Source organism: Dryobates pubescens, chromosome 25 (genome assembly GCF_014839835.1).
Source record: "Dryobates pubescens isolate bDryPub1 chromosome 25, bDryPub1.pri, whole genome shotgun sequence".
NCBI classification, from domain to species: domain Eukaryota; kingdom Metazoa; phylum Chordata; class Aves; order Piciformes; family Picidae; genus Dryobates; species Dryobates pubescens.
The window spans coordinates 10,861,369-10,881,075 of NC_071636.1; the positions used below are offsets into that span (position 1 = coordinate 10,861,369).

At 37.6% G+C, this 19,707-nt stretch overlaps 1 protein-coding gene across 1 annotated transcript in view; it reads left to right on the top strand.

The window, feature by feature from the left end:
• Positions 1–19,707, top strand: part of ADGRD1 (adhesion G protein-coupled receptor D1) — a 158,489-nt gene that overhangs the window by 24,301 nt on the left and 114,481 nt on the right. Inside the window, 5 exon segments of the mRNA XM_054173241.1 lie at positions 453–512; positions 1,842–1,959; positions 2,846–2,956; positions 5,103–5,178; positions 8,343–8,484. Coding sequence (XP_054029216.1) covers positions 453–512; positions 1,842–1,959; positions 2,846–2,956; positions 5,103–5,178; positions 8,343–8,484 — 507 coding nt within the window.

Genomic DNA, 19,707 nt, shown 5'->3' on the forward strand with positions numbered 1-19,707 from the left:
CATGACAAATCTTGACCTCAGAACCAACCTTTAAGTGCAAAAGTCAAGCAGATAATAAGTTGTACAAGTTATTTGACCCAGATATTTATCTATAGCTGTTGGAATATCTGGACACCTAAAACTAAAAGAGGGATTAATGTTATCTGACTTTAGATAAGTTTACTGTGGTCTTAATTCCAGTATTAGCACCCTGGCTGCAGTATAATAATTGCACTTTGGGAGTTGCACAGTGGGGTTACTTTTAATAAGTAAGCTACTAATTTAAAATGTCCTTTACAGAACATGATGAGAGTGCTGGTAGGTGGAGATGAATCTGTGACTTGAATGAAAATGGACTTGTCACCTTAAAATAAACCTAAGAAAATCCTAGCAGAGATCTGCCTTGGGTCTTTACCAGGAGATGTAGCTGGTCAATACATAATCAAATAACACAGTTTTATTTTATCTTTTAGGCATTTTTAAAAGCTATTGAAGAATTTCTCTTATTTCCCAACTGGATTGATGTACCAGAGGTAAGACCGGTACGTTGCTTCAGCTGTATAACTTCACATGGAAATGGTTGCCTCTGTTCTTCATCGCCACAATGCAAATGATTGCCGCTGTTATTCTTCTTGTTAGGGCATTTTTTCTCATACATCACTTTCAGATTTGTGGTAAACATCCAGAGGAAAAACAATGGCATCATTTTATTTTCTAATGTGGTTTTTTTTTGAGGGGTAAAATAAGGGAATTTCATCTACTACTGTTTCCACATATTTCAGGATGAGTGAAACAAAATAATATTTACAAAATAATGGGTATTGTCATTCAAGTCCTTTTCTTGGCACTGAGCTTTGATATTGAAAAGCTTTGATATTTGAAAGTTTTTAATTGTTTTGCAGATTGATGTCTTTCAATGAACATGAAATATGGAGTAGTGCTTGCCTGTTTAGTGAACTGAGCTTTGAGAGAGTCAACTTATTAAAGGCATGTCCCTGCCCATGCAGGGTGGTTGGAACTAGATGATCCTTGTGGTCCCTTCCAACCCTGACTGATACTATGATAAAATAACTTGTATCAAAGTTCTTTTTTCTTCTAGTGTACCTTTTAAAGTGGGAAGAAACACTTACAAGAGAAACCCAGCAATTTCTTTATAGATATATATAATTAATTTTTAGAGCAGCACAGATTTCAGAACACAGAGCTTTCAGTTGGGAGAAGGAGAGGCTGAAGTAAATTAAGGTCTCACTACAACATAAAATGCTTTAAAGACAAAACAATATATAATTGATTTAAGTTCTTAGCCTAAAATCCTTGATCATCTCTGATGTGAATGGATTTCAGATAAAACAGGTTGGGTTTTTTTTCATAGAAACATGCTGAGCATGATTTTATGGATCAAGTTTCAACCTGGAGGGTTGCTTTCCAAGGGACATATTGACATTTTGAATGTAGTACTGGTGACCATTTTAATAAAGATGAAAGGAAAGCCAAACTGCAGTGTCTTATCTTATGCTCCAATAAAGATCTACACCAGTCTTTATATATTGTTGAAATAATCGGCTCAGTTCTCAGACTTATTCTACTGAATCTTGAGTAAAATTGACTGTCAAATGCTGGTGGTAGTGAAGAGACATCTGGAGACATTCTTTAAAACAGGATTTTATAAAATCAAGCTCAGGGTGGCATCAATTTGTGTAACATTTTCTCTGCTGTATGTAGAAACGGTTGTAGAGAAAGTCACATTTGACTTTGGATGATTGAATGATGAGTCACACGGGAGTTTAACATAGCTTCTTGGCATTTTGTGCTATGAACTGCAATTGCCTTTGTGCAGAGCCTTCTCTTTCTTCTTCCTCCAGACTGCTCATCTCTTTGGAAGTTTAGTTCAAACTGTTGACAGCGTGATGGCTCATATGGCCCAAAATCTGGACGAAAACTCATTACCTTTAACTCTTGATGGAGTGTCATCTGTGGCAGGTAGGATTTAGGAGAAATGTTCCCTCTGGACTCTCAGATATCTTGAGTGTTTCTATGCTTGCAACGCCTCTTTTGCCAACACAAAAGATGAAATCACAGTAGATTATTTTCGCTTCTGAATACAAAAGAGTGTTTCAGTTGCAGAAAGGTGACTGCCTAGTTAGTCCAGAGTTAATCAACTCTGAATATATTTGAACTGCCTTGAGTTTCTTTGGGGAGGGGTTTAGAATATGATTTCTGTGAAATGCACCTAAGCAGTTAAAAGACCTAGTGCTCTTATGCAGCCCTTCAAAACTGCAGATGTCTGGATGTTTCAAGCCCTTGAATTTTGGAAGAGATTGCAAATAATAGGAATAGTTTTGACCTTTTTAGAAGAATTTTATTTTACTGCTGTTTAGTGTCCGAGCAACCTAATTTTACCTGTGTCTTTGGACACTACAGGTAACAAAGGTGATTTATCTGTGCTGGCATTCTGCTCTGCCTCTTTGAGACCTGTGTGAGAAGGCAAATAACCCGAGCAGTTACCAGTACCATTAATCACTGCACACATTGCCAGACACTGGCATTCTCAAATGGAGCAGTGGAGGTCTGAAATAATGCCTTCAAATGTCAGTGGAAGAGTGTGTTACCAATCTGTTTTCTTGCCCTGGTAAGCTCAGTATTTGGACATGGGTGAAGTGTTCCATGGTATATTAACAGTGCGTGTAGCACCTTCTCTGTTATAAAGGAGCCAGGTATCAAAGGCAATTTTTCACTCTGTTTTCTGCAAACATATGGGATTTAAAATTCATGACTTGCAATGGCTATCAGGGAAGTCTAGTTAAATAGTCAAGGAGGTTATAGAGGCTATTGATTGCATCGTATTTTTGTTTGGGTTATCACACAGATTACACCTTGGTCAAGACGCATCCTCAAACTCTGAATTTGTCTCACTATCGATTTCCATCTCGAGGACAGAGTTATATTTCCATTCCCAGTGAAGCTTTTCATGGCAAAGGTAAGGAAAAATTTAAAGGAAGGAGCAGAATCGCATAAACAGGGTACCCAGAAATTATGTCACTTGAAAACAGGCATTGATTTGCTTTACTTTTCCAAGTAACTGGTCACCGTTGATCATATTTGCTCTAAAGAAGCAGCACTTGTCCTGTCAAACTAATGAATTATTAATGTGGTAGAACTTTCATATTACTTGAATTAATCTTGAGTAATATAGCTGGGCCACAGAGACTAAAGCCATGTAATGTTGATATATTTTTACACCAGAGAAACCATAATTTCATAAATTATTTTTAATCATCTGGAATTTCAGGATGTCAGATCAGCTATTACTTATCCCTTCATGCAAAATTACTCTTAAAATGTATGAAATTAAACTATAAAATGACAAATTGAAGCAACAGCAGCTGCAGAAATAGAAAGAAGATGTAAACTACAGTTAAGGTAAAAAGGCAGAACTCAGGAACCCATATTTAGGCTAAAATTTGAATAATCTCAAAAGCAGGGTATGGAAAAAATCTGCAGCTTTAGTCAGGATTCTAAAATAACAACAGTTGATGTTAATTATCCATGTTTTAATCAGGGACTGAAGGAACCTGTTTACAAAAACATCTCCCAGCATCCTAAAATCTTTGAAAAATCTGACCCATGCAAGCCTAAATTCAAACCCACAGGATTTACACTCATACAGACATTTCTGTAGTCCCTTCTGTTGAGGTGAGGCTCATCTCTGATCATAAAGTGCAAAGTTAGCTGCAGATAACCTGCAGTGAGAAATACTCTAATAATTAGTGGACTGTCTACCTGATTTGTGATGACAGCTTTGTTTCTTTGCACTGGCAGGGGGCTCTGGCTGGAGACTTCACTGCAAGTGTTCTGAGGCTTGACTAACTATAATTGCAAACCAGCTTCTAATGCCAAAAAGCATGTGAAAGAACCTTTTTCTTTTCCCACTTATACAGTCTCTCACCATGCAGATTTATTTTTTTTTCCCCCTTCACAACATTATCATGCTTGATACCCTGAAATGATCCAGCCCATTAAAAGTATAACTCTTTTTTCCAGCTAAAGCTCACTTCTGAATAACTTCAGCTTCAGGCCACACTTCCACGCTGTCCAAATGAACTAACCTAAAAATTTATTATTCCAGCTTAAACAGTAGACACTATAAATACTTGGAACCCAGAAAAAGGGATAGTAAAAGACATCTGTGGGGCTGGCACTTAGAAAATATGCATCTGTCTTTTCATTCAAATGCTGGAGAACTCATAAATATTTCTAGTGCAGCCAGCAAACAGATAACAGAGTAGAAACCAGTTGCCCATGTTTGAGTTTCACAAGCTGCCAGTTAATGTAGATGGTGGTGAAGTATTCTTGAATTTACTGTAACTACCACTGAGATACATAGAATACATAGAATAAACCAGGTTGGAAGAGACCTTCAAGATCATCGTGTCCAACCCATCAACCAATCCAACACCACCCAAGTAACTAACCCACGGCACCAAGCACCCCATCAAGTCTTCTCCTGAAAACCTCCAGTGATGGCAACTCTACCACCTCCCCAGGCAGCCCATTCCAATGGGCAATCACTCTTTCTGTATAGAACTTTTTCCTAACATCCAGCCTGAACCTCCCCTGGCGCAGCCTGAGACTGTGTCCTCTTGTTCTGGTACTGGCCGCCTGGGAGAAGAGACCAACATCTGTCTGTCTACAACCTCCCTTCAGGTAGTTGTAGAGAGTAATAAGGTCACCCCTGAGACTCCTCCTCTCCAGGCTAAGCAACCCCAGCTCCCTCAGCCTCTCCTCATAGGGCTTATGTTCCAAACCCCTCACCAACTTTGTTGCTCTTCTCAATGATGTTGACTCTGGTATGTCATGCAACCCTATAAAACAATCAGTTGTCCATTATAAAAACTTATTTTGGAAATACAGTTGCACAGGGCAGGCATCATTCTGTTTTACTTCTGACATCTTTGTCCTTTGTTGTATTGTTAGATGTTTGTACTTTCTCACTTAAAAGAATAGTCAGGAATCTGCTAAATCAATGATATGAGAGTCTACAGAAGCAGAGTTTCAGGTCTAGGGGAGAAGTCTCTTGCTTACACGTGTTGCTTTGAGGAATAACCCCTGTTTGCTTTTCACAGATTGGATTACCATTGTGGGCCTGCTTTACCATAACATGCATTATTTCTTTCATAATATCAACCCTATGGATACCAAGTAAGTGTCTCAGACCTTGCATCCTGTAACAGCTTGTTTATTACCTTAGTGATATAACTTTATAACAGTCATGTCGTTATCAACTGTAAATAAATTACAAGCCATAATCCTGATGCTGCAATATTGAGGACATGTAGTCATTAACTAGAGAGAGATTAAGGTTTGCATTAGATGTTTTATTCTGTGTTGTACTAAAATAGATTCCCGTAGTGACATGTTTGCCTGTCTTTGTTTTCTCCTTCCATCCATCAGATCTGGCATTAGAATTGCATAATTTTAATCTGTCTCCTAAAAAGGAAATTAAGTATTTTCTCCTGACACACATAAAGATAAATCTGGCACTTAAATGAAGCAAGTAAGAAAACCTAACATCCCTCTTTAGAAAAAAAAAATAATCTGTATCCTAATCCTAGAAATCTGTAAGGTAATTTTATAACAGGAGACCAGACAATGCTTTAAAGACCTTTTGTTTTATATGCTGCATCAATGAAATCATTAGCAGATAAGATAAAATGAAAGCAGAGCTGTATACCTCTTAGCAATACAGTTTACCAGGGAATTTTGCAAGGCCATTCGCATAAATAATTGCACTTTCCTTTTAAGATAATATGACTTTGTTTTAATTTGATCCTGCCTGGGATAGATAGATTAGTTTACTCTTTCTGCCAGTCTTTTTCAGTCTGTGACTTTCTGCTGTGTGGTTTACAATAGCAGAAGGGAAAATGCAGCCTAGTGGCTGTTATAAGTACCAGGGATTGCTTTCCTTTCCCTACATATGGTTACACAGAAGGTCATGGTCACAGGAGCTGATTGGTGAACTTTAGGGTAACAAATCCTGTCTTATGACCAGATTGATCACACAGAGGTGATCACACAGATATTACTAAATAACACTTTTAAATCAAGTAGCAAGCTGTACCATTTCTTACTCTGCTTTCTCAAGAAAAGGGGCACTTAGCAGGTGGTTGTGAAGGAGCCATGTGATTAACATGCAAGATTTCTTACTGACATAAAGAAATAAAGGTCATAATTTATGACAGCCTATCTTTTTCAAACAGGAGGATCGGTGCAATTTATTAAGATAATAAACTATCATCTCGTCTTCCCAAAGAGAGAAAGAGAATAAACATGGTCTTTACCTAGGTGAAAGTTTAGCAAGCACATTATGATTAAGGGTGCTATATTCTAATGCATTCCCTAAAATAATTCTATGGCTGCTGGGGCTCTGTTATTCAGAATAAAACAGTCATGTCATCTTTGTGTACATTCTCTGAATTTTGGGGAACAGGACAACCTGGACACCAATTCCTGTTCCACTGATTTGTATGTATTTTTAGCACTCCTTTCTGAGAAGAACCTGCCCTCGCTTCAATATTAGAGAAACACAAAGGCAATGAAGAAGAAATGTCTCCTAGATTTCAGTAATTAATCCAAGACACATGACCGTGCAGAATGTAAGGCAATACAGAATCATGACTCTAAAATTCTAGATGCAGATCTGTTCAAACCAGAATCTAGTGAGACAGGAGATGCTAGCTTAGTGATTTTTCCTTTGTGAAATCCAATCCCAGAAAAGTGTGGGGTTTTTCTCTTAAATAAGTGTTCACTTCTCCTTAGCTTGGTTTTCTTTCTTTTCTTTTTTATTTTGTGCTGTACTTCTATAAATTTGCTACTTACATTTCAGCAGAACAGCAACATCTTACCAAAGTAGTTTGTGTGAAAGACTTTGTTTTCTGTTCCTTTCAGCACTGGGCCACTTGAACACCTGTAATTTGAAACCTGGCCATTTTCTTCTTAAGGGCAATTTCTTTTTTTTTCCCTTTTGTGGTGGAAAACTAAATCCAGAACTCTTGGAGATTTTTGTGCTGTACAGGCAGGTGGCTTCTATTTTGAAGCTGCACAAACAACAATTTCTAAAAGAAGTCAGTTTTGATTCCTTAAAAAAAGAAAAATCAAAACAAACCAAAAAAGGTTTTGAACTCTGTTCTGCTGCCAGTTGTATTCAGTTTGTGTGAATGTGTAGCAATTCCACTGAAGGGAATGGGAGGATCGACTCTGCGGTCTGACATCCTGAGCCATGGTGAAGAAAGGCTTGCATGTGCAAGCATGAAACACAGCAACATTATTTCTTGCTTGTGCTCAACTTTCTTTATGCTTCAAAATTAATTTTATTTATCCTTCGAAATTCATTTAGCTCCCTAAAGTTTAAGCATCAGATAATGGATGTGGAAAAAGTTGTCCACCCTCTGAATCTGTGTAGGAGATATCTCAGTGTCAGATAGTGGTCTTACTGTGATAAGTTCGTCTCTAAATGTAAACTATGCATATCAGAGTAGTAAATTCTGCCATCAGGTGAGTGAATTCAGTTCTCATGCTGGTTACTGGGAGGAGAAGTAACTTGATATTGATGGGTTTTTGTGGTTAGAGCTAAGGAAGGGTGCTTGGGGTTGTGCTGTTTGAGTTTTGGTTTATTTGACCTTGTGGTGAAACTGAATAAAAGAATTTCAATGTCTAGCATGACTTTTTTGTTTGTGTTTTATTTTGTTGTTGTTGTTTGTTTGTTTTTAAATCTGGAAGGAAAAATTGAAACCTTTAGAAACAAGTGGCAGATGTAAATAAGGTGTTTTTGAATATGCTTTGCAAACGGGCTCTTTCCAGTGGTGTGCTATGTTTGGAAATCCATGTTAATGGTTAATTTGCCATGCTTCGTATTTCTCATAGTAAACACCTTTATTTGTATCCTGAAGAGGTAGGTCACAGAAACCATTTTACTCCTGCTCAGTTTCTTACTGATAGTGTAAAAAATTTTACCCTACAGCCAAATGGATCTTTGTTACTCCTAAATGTGTAAAAATGCCAAAGTCATAAGTTTTAGCTGAAAACAGAAATAAGAGGGTTCTCATATACTACAAAATTACTTCAGCACGTCAAAAAAGTATTACCTGGACTAATCAGATGTTTAGTCAGGTTCAACTGTTTGCATTGTTCCCTATACTTTATAGCTGTTCCTTCTTGTCCTGTAGGATCTTTTGCAGACAGATCTTGCTCTCCTGTAGAAATGAATTGACTTGAACTAAAAAAAAACCAAGAGGTCCTGTACTCCTATTGTGGATGAACTAAATGTATTTTGTTCTGCATCCTTAATATATTTGTTTCTTTTCAAGGATTGCTGAAGCTGCTGCCTACAAAGGTTACATGATCTCAGCAACCAGTTATCTTATCTCCATCAAAGTGGAACCTCTGCCCCGGCTGTCCCACAATCTGTCAGGATCTCCTCTTATTACTATCCAGCTCACCCACAAATTGGTAAGTAAAAAAGGAAACTACCAGTTTAAGCTTTTATCAGGGCTGTCAAAACTTCAGCGTCTGTGATGATTTATTTGTATTTCCCTGGTGATGTTGGTGATTTTCAGTAGCAATTCAGATGGCATTTGTGACTACAATATTAAGGTTTTCCAACCGTTATGCTTTAATGACTTCTGTTTCCATCAGTGCAAAAGGCTGATCAGTGCCCATGTTGAAAAAGAAGATGAAATGACAAGTATAGCTCTAGGCCCTTCTGCATGTATTGTTCTGTGGATGTGTTTGTAAGAGCTCGAGTAGAATTAGTGCTTTCTCATTAAAGCTGTCAAAAACAAGAATTTGTTTATGATTTTTGCCTTTGGTCTCAACCCATGATGAGATAATTGGGGTGTTTTGAATGAATAAACCCAGACTAGGAACTCCTCCAAGGTCAGATACAAGTGTGATGGACAGAGCATCTCCTGGAACAGGGTCAGAGCAGGTTCAGATCCAATCCCGGTTCTATTCTGAAGTGCCATTTCCAGAGACCAGAGCATTCTGAATGTGAGAATCAAAGGACAAGAAATACAAGAATCTGAGAAAACCTGGAGACAAGTTTGATCCAAATTGATCAGTTTTGTTAAGATGTTTCAATTTCAACAAACTGGTGTATTCCAGCAAGAAACTGGAAAAACAGCTGGTTTGGTTTGCTGTTGGAGAAATAAACATCTCTTTGTCTTGTTAGTGGAATGGAGAATAGTTGAGTTTAAACTCTGAGGTTCTGGCAGGAGGTATGCAGCATCTATGACCTACTTACAGCATTGAATCGAAATGGAAAAGAAAGATTTTGGTTCTTAAATGTTTCCTAGAAAACGTGTCTTAGCTAGTTTTCCAAATATTTTTATCACCTTTTTCTTTCAACAGCTGTTTTCAAGCCATTTTATCTTCTTCCTGTTGGGCTTCTGATAAAGATGGAGTGGGCAACAGAAAACACATAAATGAAAAAAACAACCCTTAAGGCATAGAAATGAAAAGTGTTGTTTTGCTGACAGTTTTTCAAACTAAGGGCTCTCCTGAATTTCCCTCATGGCCTCTTAGAGGCCAGCACATAAGAAGTGAAGACTGTATTTTGTGTAGATCATTTATAAGCTGTGCTTTGCTTTATGCATTCAGGTTCCTCCTCATGCTCTAATATGGTGATTTACTAGCAGGCTGTTAATCAAACCTGTGTTTGGTTTTCTCTATTCCTGTTGACTTTCACCATGAAGATCACTGAGATCTTGGTGTACAGACAGAAATGTTATGTTTAGCATGTCTCTTTCTCTCTTTTACTCATCAGAACCGATGAGAATGTGATATGAACATGGCCATCTAACCTCTCCTGTGCATAACAGATAAAGGTTGATTGGGATTTTCAGGCTCTACCTAGAGCAGTGTGTGCTTTATTCTCTGCATTAGAGGAGTGGCTTTTTTTTCTTACAGAGGAGCTCTTGTTGCTTATTGGCAATGCACTTATGGCAGCCATCTGTTACCTGTCATCATATTTCTACAGCTACTTCCATTCTGGGGGATGTTCAGGTCTTACTGAGTGTGCTATTAATTCAGGCATGACCTGGTTTTATTTCGTAGTGTTTTGGGTTGGTTGTTTTTTTTTTTTGTGTGTGTGTGCCTATCAGGTTTTGAGTTGTTTTGTTTATTTGTTTTGTTTTGATGCTTATTTGGTTTAAATTTTGTTTTTAAAAAACCTTTTGGGAAATGGGGGAAACTTGTTCCATTGTGTTTGCAGCATTGAAAAAGTAGCTCACTGCTATCTGGAGTAGGTCCATAAATACAGGTCAACACATTTGTGTGTAAAGTTCTGAGCATTTTTATTTTAAGAGGGGGAAGTATTTCTGAATGTGTAGTGAGCATGAGCTTAAACTCTCTTCACATGACTGTCCTGGGATAGTAGCTGCACTAGATTTTGTTCTTAGGCACACAGCTCTGAAAGGAGCTGGATAAAGCATAGCAGGTGCATATCTCTGAAAGACAAGGAACTCTTCATCCACTTACTCTTTCCAGTAATAGTCTCCTGCTGGCCTTTACATCTTCCTAACTGGTACCATCTGGTTACTTTGTGAAGTTCAGGAGATGCAATGAAGCTTTGCTCCTCAACTATGGTTAGAAAAGTCATAATTTTATTTTGTTTTTTTTACCCTTGAACAATTTCTGGACTTGAGTTAGAAACTGATCCCAGGCTGGACTTGATATCCATTCCTCCAGTGATTTTCCAAGCAAAAATCAATTCAACTGTGTGAGATTTTTTTGATGCTCATTCCAGCAGCTGATTTCAGTGTTACCTGATGATGAAGCACATTGTTATATTTCCTAGCTTGATTTGTAAAATTGCTTTTAAAATTCCAAATCAGAGGTAAAAAACCCAAATGCTAAACACTTTCATATGGCAAAATAATCTGAAATCTGCAAGTATGTTGAAATAGAAAATCTATTTTGGCATTGTAAAATATTGTATTTAGGTTGTTTCTCATATTTTATTCAGATTGATTTTTCCCAGTGGAAAAGCACCAGAATAGGCCTTTAAAAGGGGCACAAAAGTTTGTAGAGACTTAATAAAGCCACGGTATGAGATCTGGGCAGTGGGAATATACCTAGTTTTCTGCTTATCTTTTTTTGTATTGTTTTGCTGTTGGTGTGAATTTTGCTCAAAAACAAAAGTTATTAATCGATGACCAACAGAAACAACCCAAATACCTCTGGGTGTCTTGTGTATATGTCATGTTTTAACCCCAACTGGCAACTAAGCACCACGGAGCCACTCTCTCACTGCCCTCTGCCCCAGCGAGATGGTGCAGAGTCAGGGCTGGGGGGAGAAGTAAAACTCAGAGATAGAGATAAAGGCAATTTAATAGGACATAAAAGGAAGAATAATGGTGGTAGTAATTAGAAAATATAAGAAGAATAAAGTTAGAATATACAAAACAAAGGATGCACAATGCAATTTCTCACTCCTGCAGACTGATGCCCAGTCAGCTCCTGAGCAGCAGCCCCTGGCCAGCTTTCCCTGCAGTTTACATACCAGGCATGACATCATATGGTATGGAATATTCCCTTGGCCAGTTTGGATCAGCTGTCTGGGCTGTATCCCCTCCCAACTTTTTGTGCCTCTCCAGCCTTCTTGCTGGCAGGGCATGAGAAGCTGAAAAGTCCTTGACTTAGTATAAACACTACTTAGCAACAGCTGAAAACATCAGTGTGTTATCAACATTATTGTCATACTAAATCCAAAACACAGCACTGAAACAGCTACTAGGATGCAAATTAACTCTATCACAGCTGAAACCAAGATGGCATGGAATCTAAATTCTTTAGAAACAAAGATACAGTGTAGATAGAAATACATTGCATATTTATCTGTGAGGAAGACCTGTAGTAAGGAGTCATAAAGAGATTCTGTGCAGCTCCTCAGAAGTGGCGTATGCAGTGAATTAGGAACTGCTGGTCTCTGACACCTGTGGCTTTGGGAATATAACTTTTCTTCTGGCTTTTAATCAGTGGGTATGTTTAATATTAAGGAATGGATGAGTAGATACCTGATACCTGAAAGGAGATTGTAGTGAGGCTGGTGTTGGTCTCTTCTCCCAAGTAACTAGTGATAGGATGAGAGGAAATGGGTTTAAATCATGCCAGGGGAGGTTTAGATCCGACATTAGGAAAAAAACCTCTCTACTGATAGATTGGTGAGGCACTGGAACTGGCTGTCCAGGGAGGTGGTGGATTCCCCATCACTGGAGGTATTCAAGAAGCTGTACATGTGATGCTTCAAGGTATAGTTTAGTGATTGTGGTAGTTTGGTTATGGTTGGACTCAATCTTAAAGGTATTTTCCAGCCTTAGTGATTCTATGACTAATGTAACAGTGGGCCAAATTTATTGTTTTATGCTGCTGTGTCTGCAATGAATTCCACAGAATAATTTAAAATAATATCATTTAGAGAATATACTATTGAATTTACTTAAGTAAATTACTTCAGCAAACTTACAGAAGTAAATATAAGTGAAGTTAGTTAAGTAGATTGGGAAACAACTGCATGTCCTTGAAAGCTTTCAGATGATAGCAGCACAAGTCCTTTCTGTCGTACTACCTATAATTTCACTCTCCAAAGTGGTTTCATTTAGTTGAATATGATTGCTCATGAAATAAAAGTAGAATTCAAAATGTAGAAGAAATTTTGGCTGCAAGATCACTGTGTTAAAGTATGCACTTTAAAATAAAAAGTAATAGTCAAACTATTTATGTAAGGTTATGATTGAATATAATGATTAAACCAAGAGCATAAAATCTGGCTTAGGAACCTGTTTCATCCATTAAAATACTGCTTGCTTATAATAATGGGAGAAACATTTGAAGTGGATACTGATCTCATTCTTACAGTTGCCTGTTTGTTCCACATAATGTTCTCAATTTAACAGAGCAAAATGTAATAAGAAAAAGCACAGAATAACAAGTCTCAACGAATGGCTTTTCTCTTAAAATCAGAGTCTGACTTTTTCCAGTCGATCGGATTTAGTTACAGCTACTCCCATGGAATCGACTGGATTGCAGAAACATAAAAATGGGAGGAGTGAAAAGAGAATATATTTTCTTGTACCAGCTGTAGTGGTGTTTGGTCTAGCTTAATAAAATGTTAATTCTGTTTTCTACTAGGGTCTATAGGAAAAACGTCAGTCGTTGAGCAATGGAAAACAAAAGGGAGTGAAATAAACCATGCCTATTTTAGGAAAGAATAGTTACCAAGAAAATGGGCCTAGTATTGCCCCTTGAATCAAAACTTCTCAGAGCATTTATCATTCCACAGCCTCAGTCACTGCAATTAAATCTTCCCTTAGACAAGGATTCTCTGGGTTCTCCTGAAACTTCTGCTTTCAGGAGCTTGTAAGATGATTAAGTTTCTATTTAGTTTTGAAACATGACGCAACACAAACTGATGATGCTTCCTTTTCTAGAGAGTACCACAGGGCAGTAGGCAGAATGCATGGATGCCCAGTATAGGGGACAGGCTGGAGGCTAAACTGGTGTTGTGGTGAAGCATAGGAAGGTTGCTACATAGTTAATACACACACTGTTAATTTCACAGCTACAAGAACTAGAGAGACTGGACTATGTAATCACTTCTATCAGGGAGGACATAAGAGGAAGACATCAGTAATTGCAACTATTAGGTCTTTGATGTTTAGGCTCACAGGTGGATTCTCATGGGACCAATATTATTGGCTGACATTCTTTCTACCCAAATAGCAGGCAGAAAATTCTCTAGTCAAACATGCATTTGTGTGAAATAGGTTTCTGGCTTATAACAGAAATTTTCATGAATCAAGCTGAGTAAGTCTTCTATTTTTTTTTCCACAGGATAAGAGTATTACTTGTTTAATTCTTCTTATGAAGTAAAGACTCCCTGTGGGTAGGATAAATATGTACATTTTACTACTTAGTGTTATATATTTTAATTTTTTTTTTTAATTTTCAGTATTCTAACAACAGTTTGTTTAGTTGCACAATCCCCCAAACCATTTTTTGTTGCTCTTTATCTTAGGAAAATATGAACAGCTTTAGAAAGATTGTTTCACAAAAAGACCTCATCAAGGATTAAAAATTCAACTTATTTGCATAAGAACATGAAGGGATTAAGTGTGGCCTTTTTTTCCCTGACATTTGGAGGAATGCTTATCTGCTCTTTCTATACACAGAGTCCACTTTTGTAACACAATGACATAGCTAGCGGTGAAAAGCAATTCTCATTTTCCCCTCTCTGAAGTTACAGGTTATGTTTTCCTGTGATTTTGTGGACCATTAAGGGCCTCTTTGCTTGATACTTTTTACATGTTGAAGAATTTCTTTCATGGATTTTTTTTTTTTTTTTAATGAGGATCTTTTTAATGACTGCCTCTTCCTTCCTACTGCTTACGGTACAAGATCAAAATGAAGGAGAGCCAGGAGTACTCTGTGACACCTTAGGCTCAGATTTATTGTTATCACACTGTTGTCTTAACAGGAGGACTTAAAAATCTCATTAAATATTTCATATTGTTGATTCAATATTTGTCATAATATGGTTTTGTCAAAGACTGGGAAGAGTTTGTTCCATGTTCTTTCTATATCTCACCTGAAAAACTGTCAGACAAAGGTTGTGAGAAAAGAAAATTATGTTCAGGGACAGGTAGCATTGCTTATAATTGCAGCATTTTCAGTGTGAACAAAAGTTTTACTCTAATTTTACTGTCTCCCTTGATATACCTGATGATTGAGTCTGGTTGTGGTAGTCTCTGGTCTAGAGACTGGAACTCTTCCAGTCCACCAAGGGGAACCAGGGTGAAAATAAGGGAAATGTTAAAAGGACGAGCAGTGGTAACCACTACCAATGTATATTACAGCTGAAAATGTGACTGCATTGCACTTATGAGAGCTCTTGAATCAAAAGATTATGCTTTGTTCCTACTGGGTATCTACTCACAACAAACTCACTGTTGCAGCTTGGTGCATACATTGGAGATTTTAATAGCGACTCCAAAGACCTGAGGCACATAACTCTGGCTTTATTATTGAATGAACACAAAGAATTTGAATAAAGCCTTGTATTAAGGTGTTAAACTTTTCAAAATGTCTAGCTTTTATTTAGAAAAGCTTTAGAGCACATTCCTAATGTGTTGGTCAAAGAAGGCTGTCAAAACTTCAGGTGATAGACATACAACATCTTCAGACAGACATTGATTTTCATAACTATAAAGATGCCAATTTACATTAAAGATGCTTAAAAAAACCCCAACATTTCTTTACAACAGGTTGCAGGAATTAATGTGCACACTCATACTTCATCAGAAAAGTTTTGTCCAAACAAAGCCCTCGAAGACCCAAAAGTTGAATACAAAAAGTGACAACAGGCAGTTGTAATTCTGGAATATTTTGGGGAGAGACAGACATTTTTTGATTGATTTTAAAAACTAAGCAAAAAAATAAAAATAATAAAGATAACAGAAATCAACTAACACTTTCAGTGTGTGTGGGATGATGTGAAGCCTGATGGTAGTTTGCAGTTGAAGAAGGTTTTATCTCAACCTCTCCAGATGTTTTGTAATGAAGCAACAGTACATTTTGTAAAATGATTATCCTCGGGAAAAAAAAATAGCTGTTTCTAGCAAGATGTTTATCATAGCAGGAGCAACTTGAGAGCTAACATTTAACTTATATGATCCAAGAAATTACAGCACAGAGTAGAAATTTAAAAGTGATGAATGTCAGGACTGAAATGCATATGCAACGTGCTCTGGCACGTGTCAGAAGAAGACACAGAAACAGAAATAGTGTAAAATTGCACCGATATTTTGTAAGATCTACAAGGCTATGTAGTATAGACCTTGACCTTGGACCACACTGAAGTCACTTTTGTCATGCAGACAAAGTAGCTATCACTTCTTGTATTACCTGACAAGGCAGCTGACCATCCTTCAGCACATACCACCTTAGTGCAAATCTGGTGGTGAGACAAAAGGGGAGCGTTCACAGCCTGGATGCTGCAGCAGGACACACTGCTCTGTTGATCCCTTACTGTTGACTGGCACCTTAGAGAACACTCCCTTGCAGCTAGAAGAAACCTTTTTGTGCACTTATTTCATCCACTTCAAGGATTCTGCAGTTTTCTCCAGGGCTTTGTTTTCCCTTTTTGCAGAAGGGGAATGTGTGCAGCTGCAGGTTTGGAAAATTACAAACTCCCAACTGCTATACCCTTGGCGAGAGGGCCTCACGTGAAGATTAGATGCAGACTGGGAATTCTCAGTGTAGCTGGTTTTACTCCAAATATATTTAATGCAAATGTCATTTTAAAGATTTGCTTGATTGGGGCGGGGGGGAGAGGGAAGGGAGGTCCGGATTGGGAGGTGAGGGGTGGGAGGATTAGGGAATATTATTTTCTAAGATAGTACCAAGTTTGGACTAATTTAACATTGTTCCATCTCATTTCTTTGCTCCATATGGTTCATTTTAACAAACAGAGTGCTTAGGGAGTTGTCTGCCTGACCATGAATTGTTAAACTTTCTTACCATATTATTACACTGAATCATTCAGTCAGCTGTTTCCTCATTTTTTGACCAACTCTCTTGATCATTACTCTTCTACTATTTTACTTTATGCAACCAACTCTTCCCATTAGTGACCTGCTTCCTCTATGCTCCTTGCCAGAGTGCTTCATAAATGAAACTTTAGCAGCTTTTCCTGTTAATCCCATCTCATATTCTGTTATATGACTTTCTTAAATCTCCAGAACCAGGAGTCATACACGAGCATCAGCATTCATTACTGTAAGTGCAGCCTGCATGTCTGGGAACTGCTCTCTTGGGGTACTCCTTTGGAGATGGTAAAGTGCAGGGAAAAGATAGATTTCCTCTTCTCTTAATTGTGATGCTGTTATAAAAAAGCGTACCTGAGATTAAAAGGTACTTTCTCTGTTGTCTGGTGCCTGGCCATATCACAAGGTTTGTTTAACATCATTACTGATAGGAAAATGAAATGGGAGAAGAACCAATTCCCATTTGTACACAAATATTAGTGCTACCATGAGAGAGACAAATCAATGTAGAGTCACTTTATCTTTATGGCCAGTTAAGTGTTGACTAATTTATATAGTGATTGAGGGAAAACAATAGCTATTGCCCACATCTGCAAAACAAAGGTATAAGTTTTCACTGAATGGACTTTGCCAGAAAAACTTAATTGAAATACAATTAAAATTGTGAGTCTTAAAGAGTGTGTCACAATTATGCAAAAAGAAAAAATAATGATAATGAAGCTCTTGATTTAAAATCAATGTGAGGTTTCACACTTTGTTATGCACATTAAATCTTTGCTATAAGGAATAGAATAGAATAGACCAGGTTGGAAGAGACCTTCAAGATCATCGTGTCCAACCTATTATCCAACCCACCTAATCAACTAAACCATGCAACCAAGCACCCTGTCAAGTCTCCTCCTAAACACCTCCAATGACTCATTGAGTTCAAATAAGAAATGAAGGTATCTGCAGCTAATTTCTTGCTCCTGGGCAACCTTAAAATACCACTAGTCATTGTGATGATATACGACATATCTTAATGATACAGCAATAGCTCAGTTGTGTTAACATTATTAACAGAAACATCCCAGGACTTATTTTCTCATAGGAATCAATTTTAAAAGGCTAGGAAGGTACAGTAGCAAACAAAACAAAAAAAACCACCAAATTTTTTAAAGAGCATTGAAGATTGCCTGTTGTAAGAATCAGGACTGCATTGTAATAAGCTATAATTCATAGGAGATCAGAACAGGTTTAAGCCTTTGGAGGCACAATGCTTTCCCTGTCTTATCACTCATTTATCATGAAGCAAGTCTTCAATATTTCTTTGTAAACGAGTCCTTTGGCTTTGAGGTGGATATTGCAACAGGAGCAAGCACATCATGAGGTGGCTGAAAATTTTTGGAAGTGTGCAGGTAAAGTTTGCTTTTAATTTTAAGTTTAGTTGCTGACTTCTATTCTTTGAGTATGTGGATAATTTTATATGCCAGCTTCCACTTAGTATCTGTAAAATTACTTCTTGCCTAAAGAAAATAACCACTGGTGACTGGAACCAAGTGTTATCAATCTACAGCAAGAAGCATCTGCTCTTTCTCTTTCAAATCTGAGTCTGCAAGTGACAGTGCATCAGCAGTTGGGGGTTGGTCAATACCAAGCAATAACTCTGAAAAATCTTGCTGACTTAAACCCAGGGATCAGTTCCACAGTTATCCTGTTTTACAGAACTGTGGTATCTTGTGCTGCTTCACTCTGCCTTCGATTGAACATTTATCACAGGAGGAAAAGTGAAAATTATGGGGTTTCTATTTGACATGATCAAATCTGGTCCAGTGATTTAGAGTTCTGTCCCAGCTGCAAACAGTTTTTAAACCCAATTTAGTTCCTCTTGTTTAAGTTCCTCATCAGTGACTACATCCTCAAAGCATCCTTGTGTGCAGTGATGGCATATTGCAGGATTTCCAGCTAGTTGTGCTACATTTAATGAACTGTCAGGGTTTCTGCTATAAAATGTTATATTTCTTTGCACAATGTTAATACAGATGTATGCACATTTAAACATTGTGAAGAGAAGTTAGTGCAGAGGTAAAATAACCAACATTCATATGTTAATTACTTTGATCTTTGAAATGATAAATGAGAAAGTAAGAATAAAGTACCACCAGACTCTAATCCCCACTGCGAGCACAGCTCCTGCAGAATCTCTCTCGGTGAGGTCAAGCCACTTTGAAGTGGCAGAAGAAAAGTGTAGCATCTGAAATTGCAAAAAGCTGGATTTACATTCAAAATGCCCAGATTACACATACATTTATATATTTATATATATATGAGGGCAGAAATATTATTGCTGATTGAGAATTTCACGTTCCCTAGAGTCAGACACTTCGAGAGTATGTTTTCAAAACTGTTTTGTAAAGAGATATATAAAGGGTAAAATCCTGATTTAATTACATTCATGGTAGAACTGCTGATGTCTTCACTCTAATGGTGGCCTAATGCTGCTTTCAGACTGATACAAATCCATCCTTCATTATTCATAATAATTTGAAGGAAAAAAAAAACCAGAATCAAGACCAAAGACTAAAAATGAAGATTAGTTTCACTCTGTCTGTTGATTGTACTGGCAGACTGTTGTTTCCTGAGTAGAAATAAGATGCTCATGCATTGTTCTCCCTCTCCATTAGTTGCAACTTGAACAAACCATCTAAAAGCAAAAGGACTTTTTGGATCCCCTAAATGCATTGGACTTCACTATAGGCAGGTTCAACTCCAACCCATGGGAGGGTTAGGCTGGATGTTAGGAAGAAATTCTTTGCAGCAAGAGTGATTGGCCGTTGGAGTGGGCTGCCCAGGGAGGTGGTGGAGTCAACATCACTGGAAGTGTTTAAAAAAAGACTGGATGAGGCACTTAGTGCCATGGTTTAGTTGATTAGATGGTGTTGGGTGATAGGTTGGACTTGATGATCTTGAAGGTCTTTTCCAACCTGCTTAATTCTGTAACTGGGTTTATCTTCCAGAACAATGTAATTAGGTTCCAGTTCAGTTGCAGTGGTGGAAAGGTGGAGAGAAATTTGAGAGATGTTCATGTTTGTCTCTCTTGATTTGCTGGTTTGGCTCTGTACATTTCATCTGAGTCACATTGTGTATCATT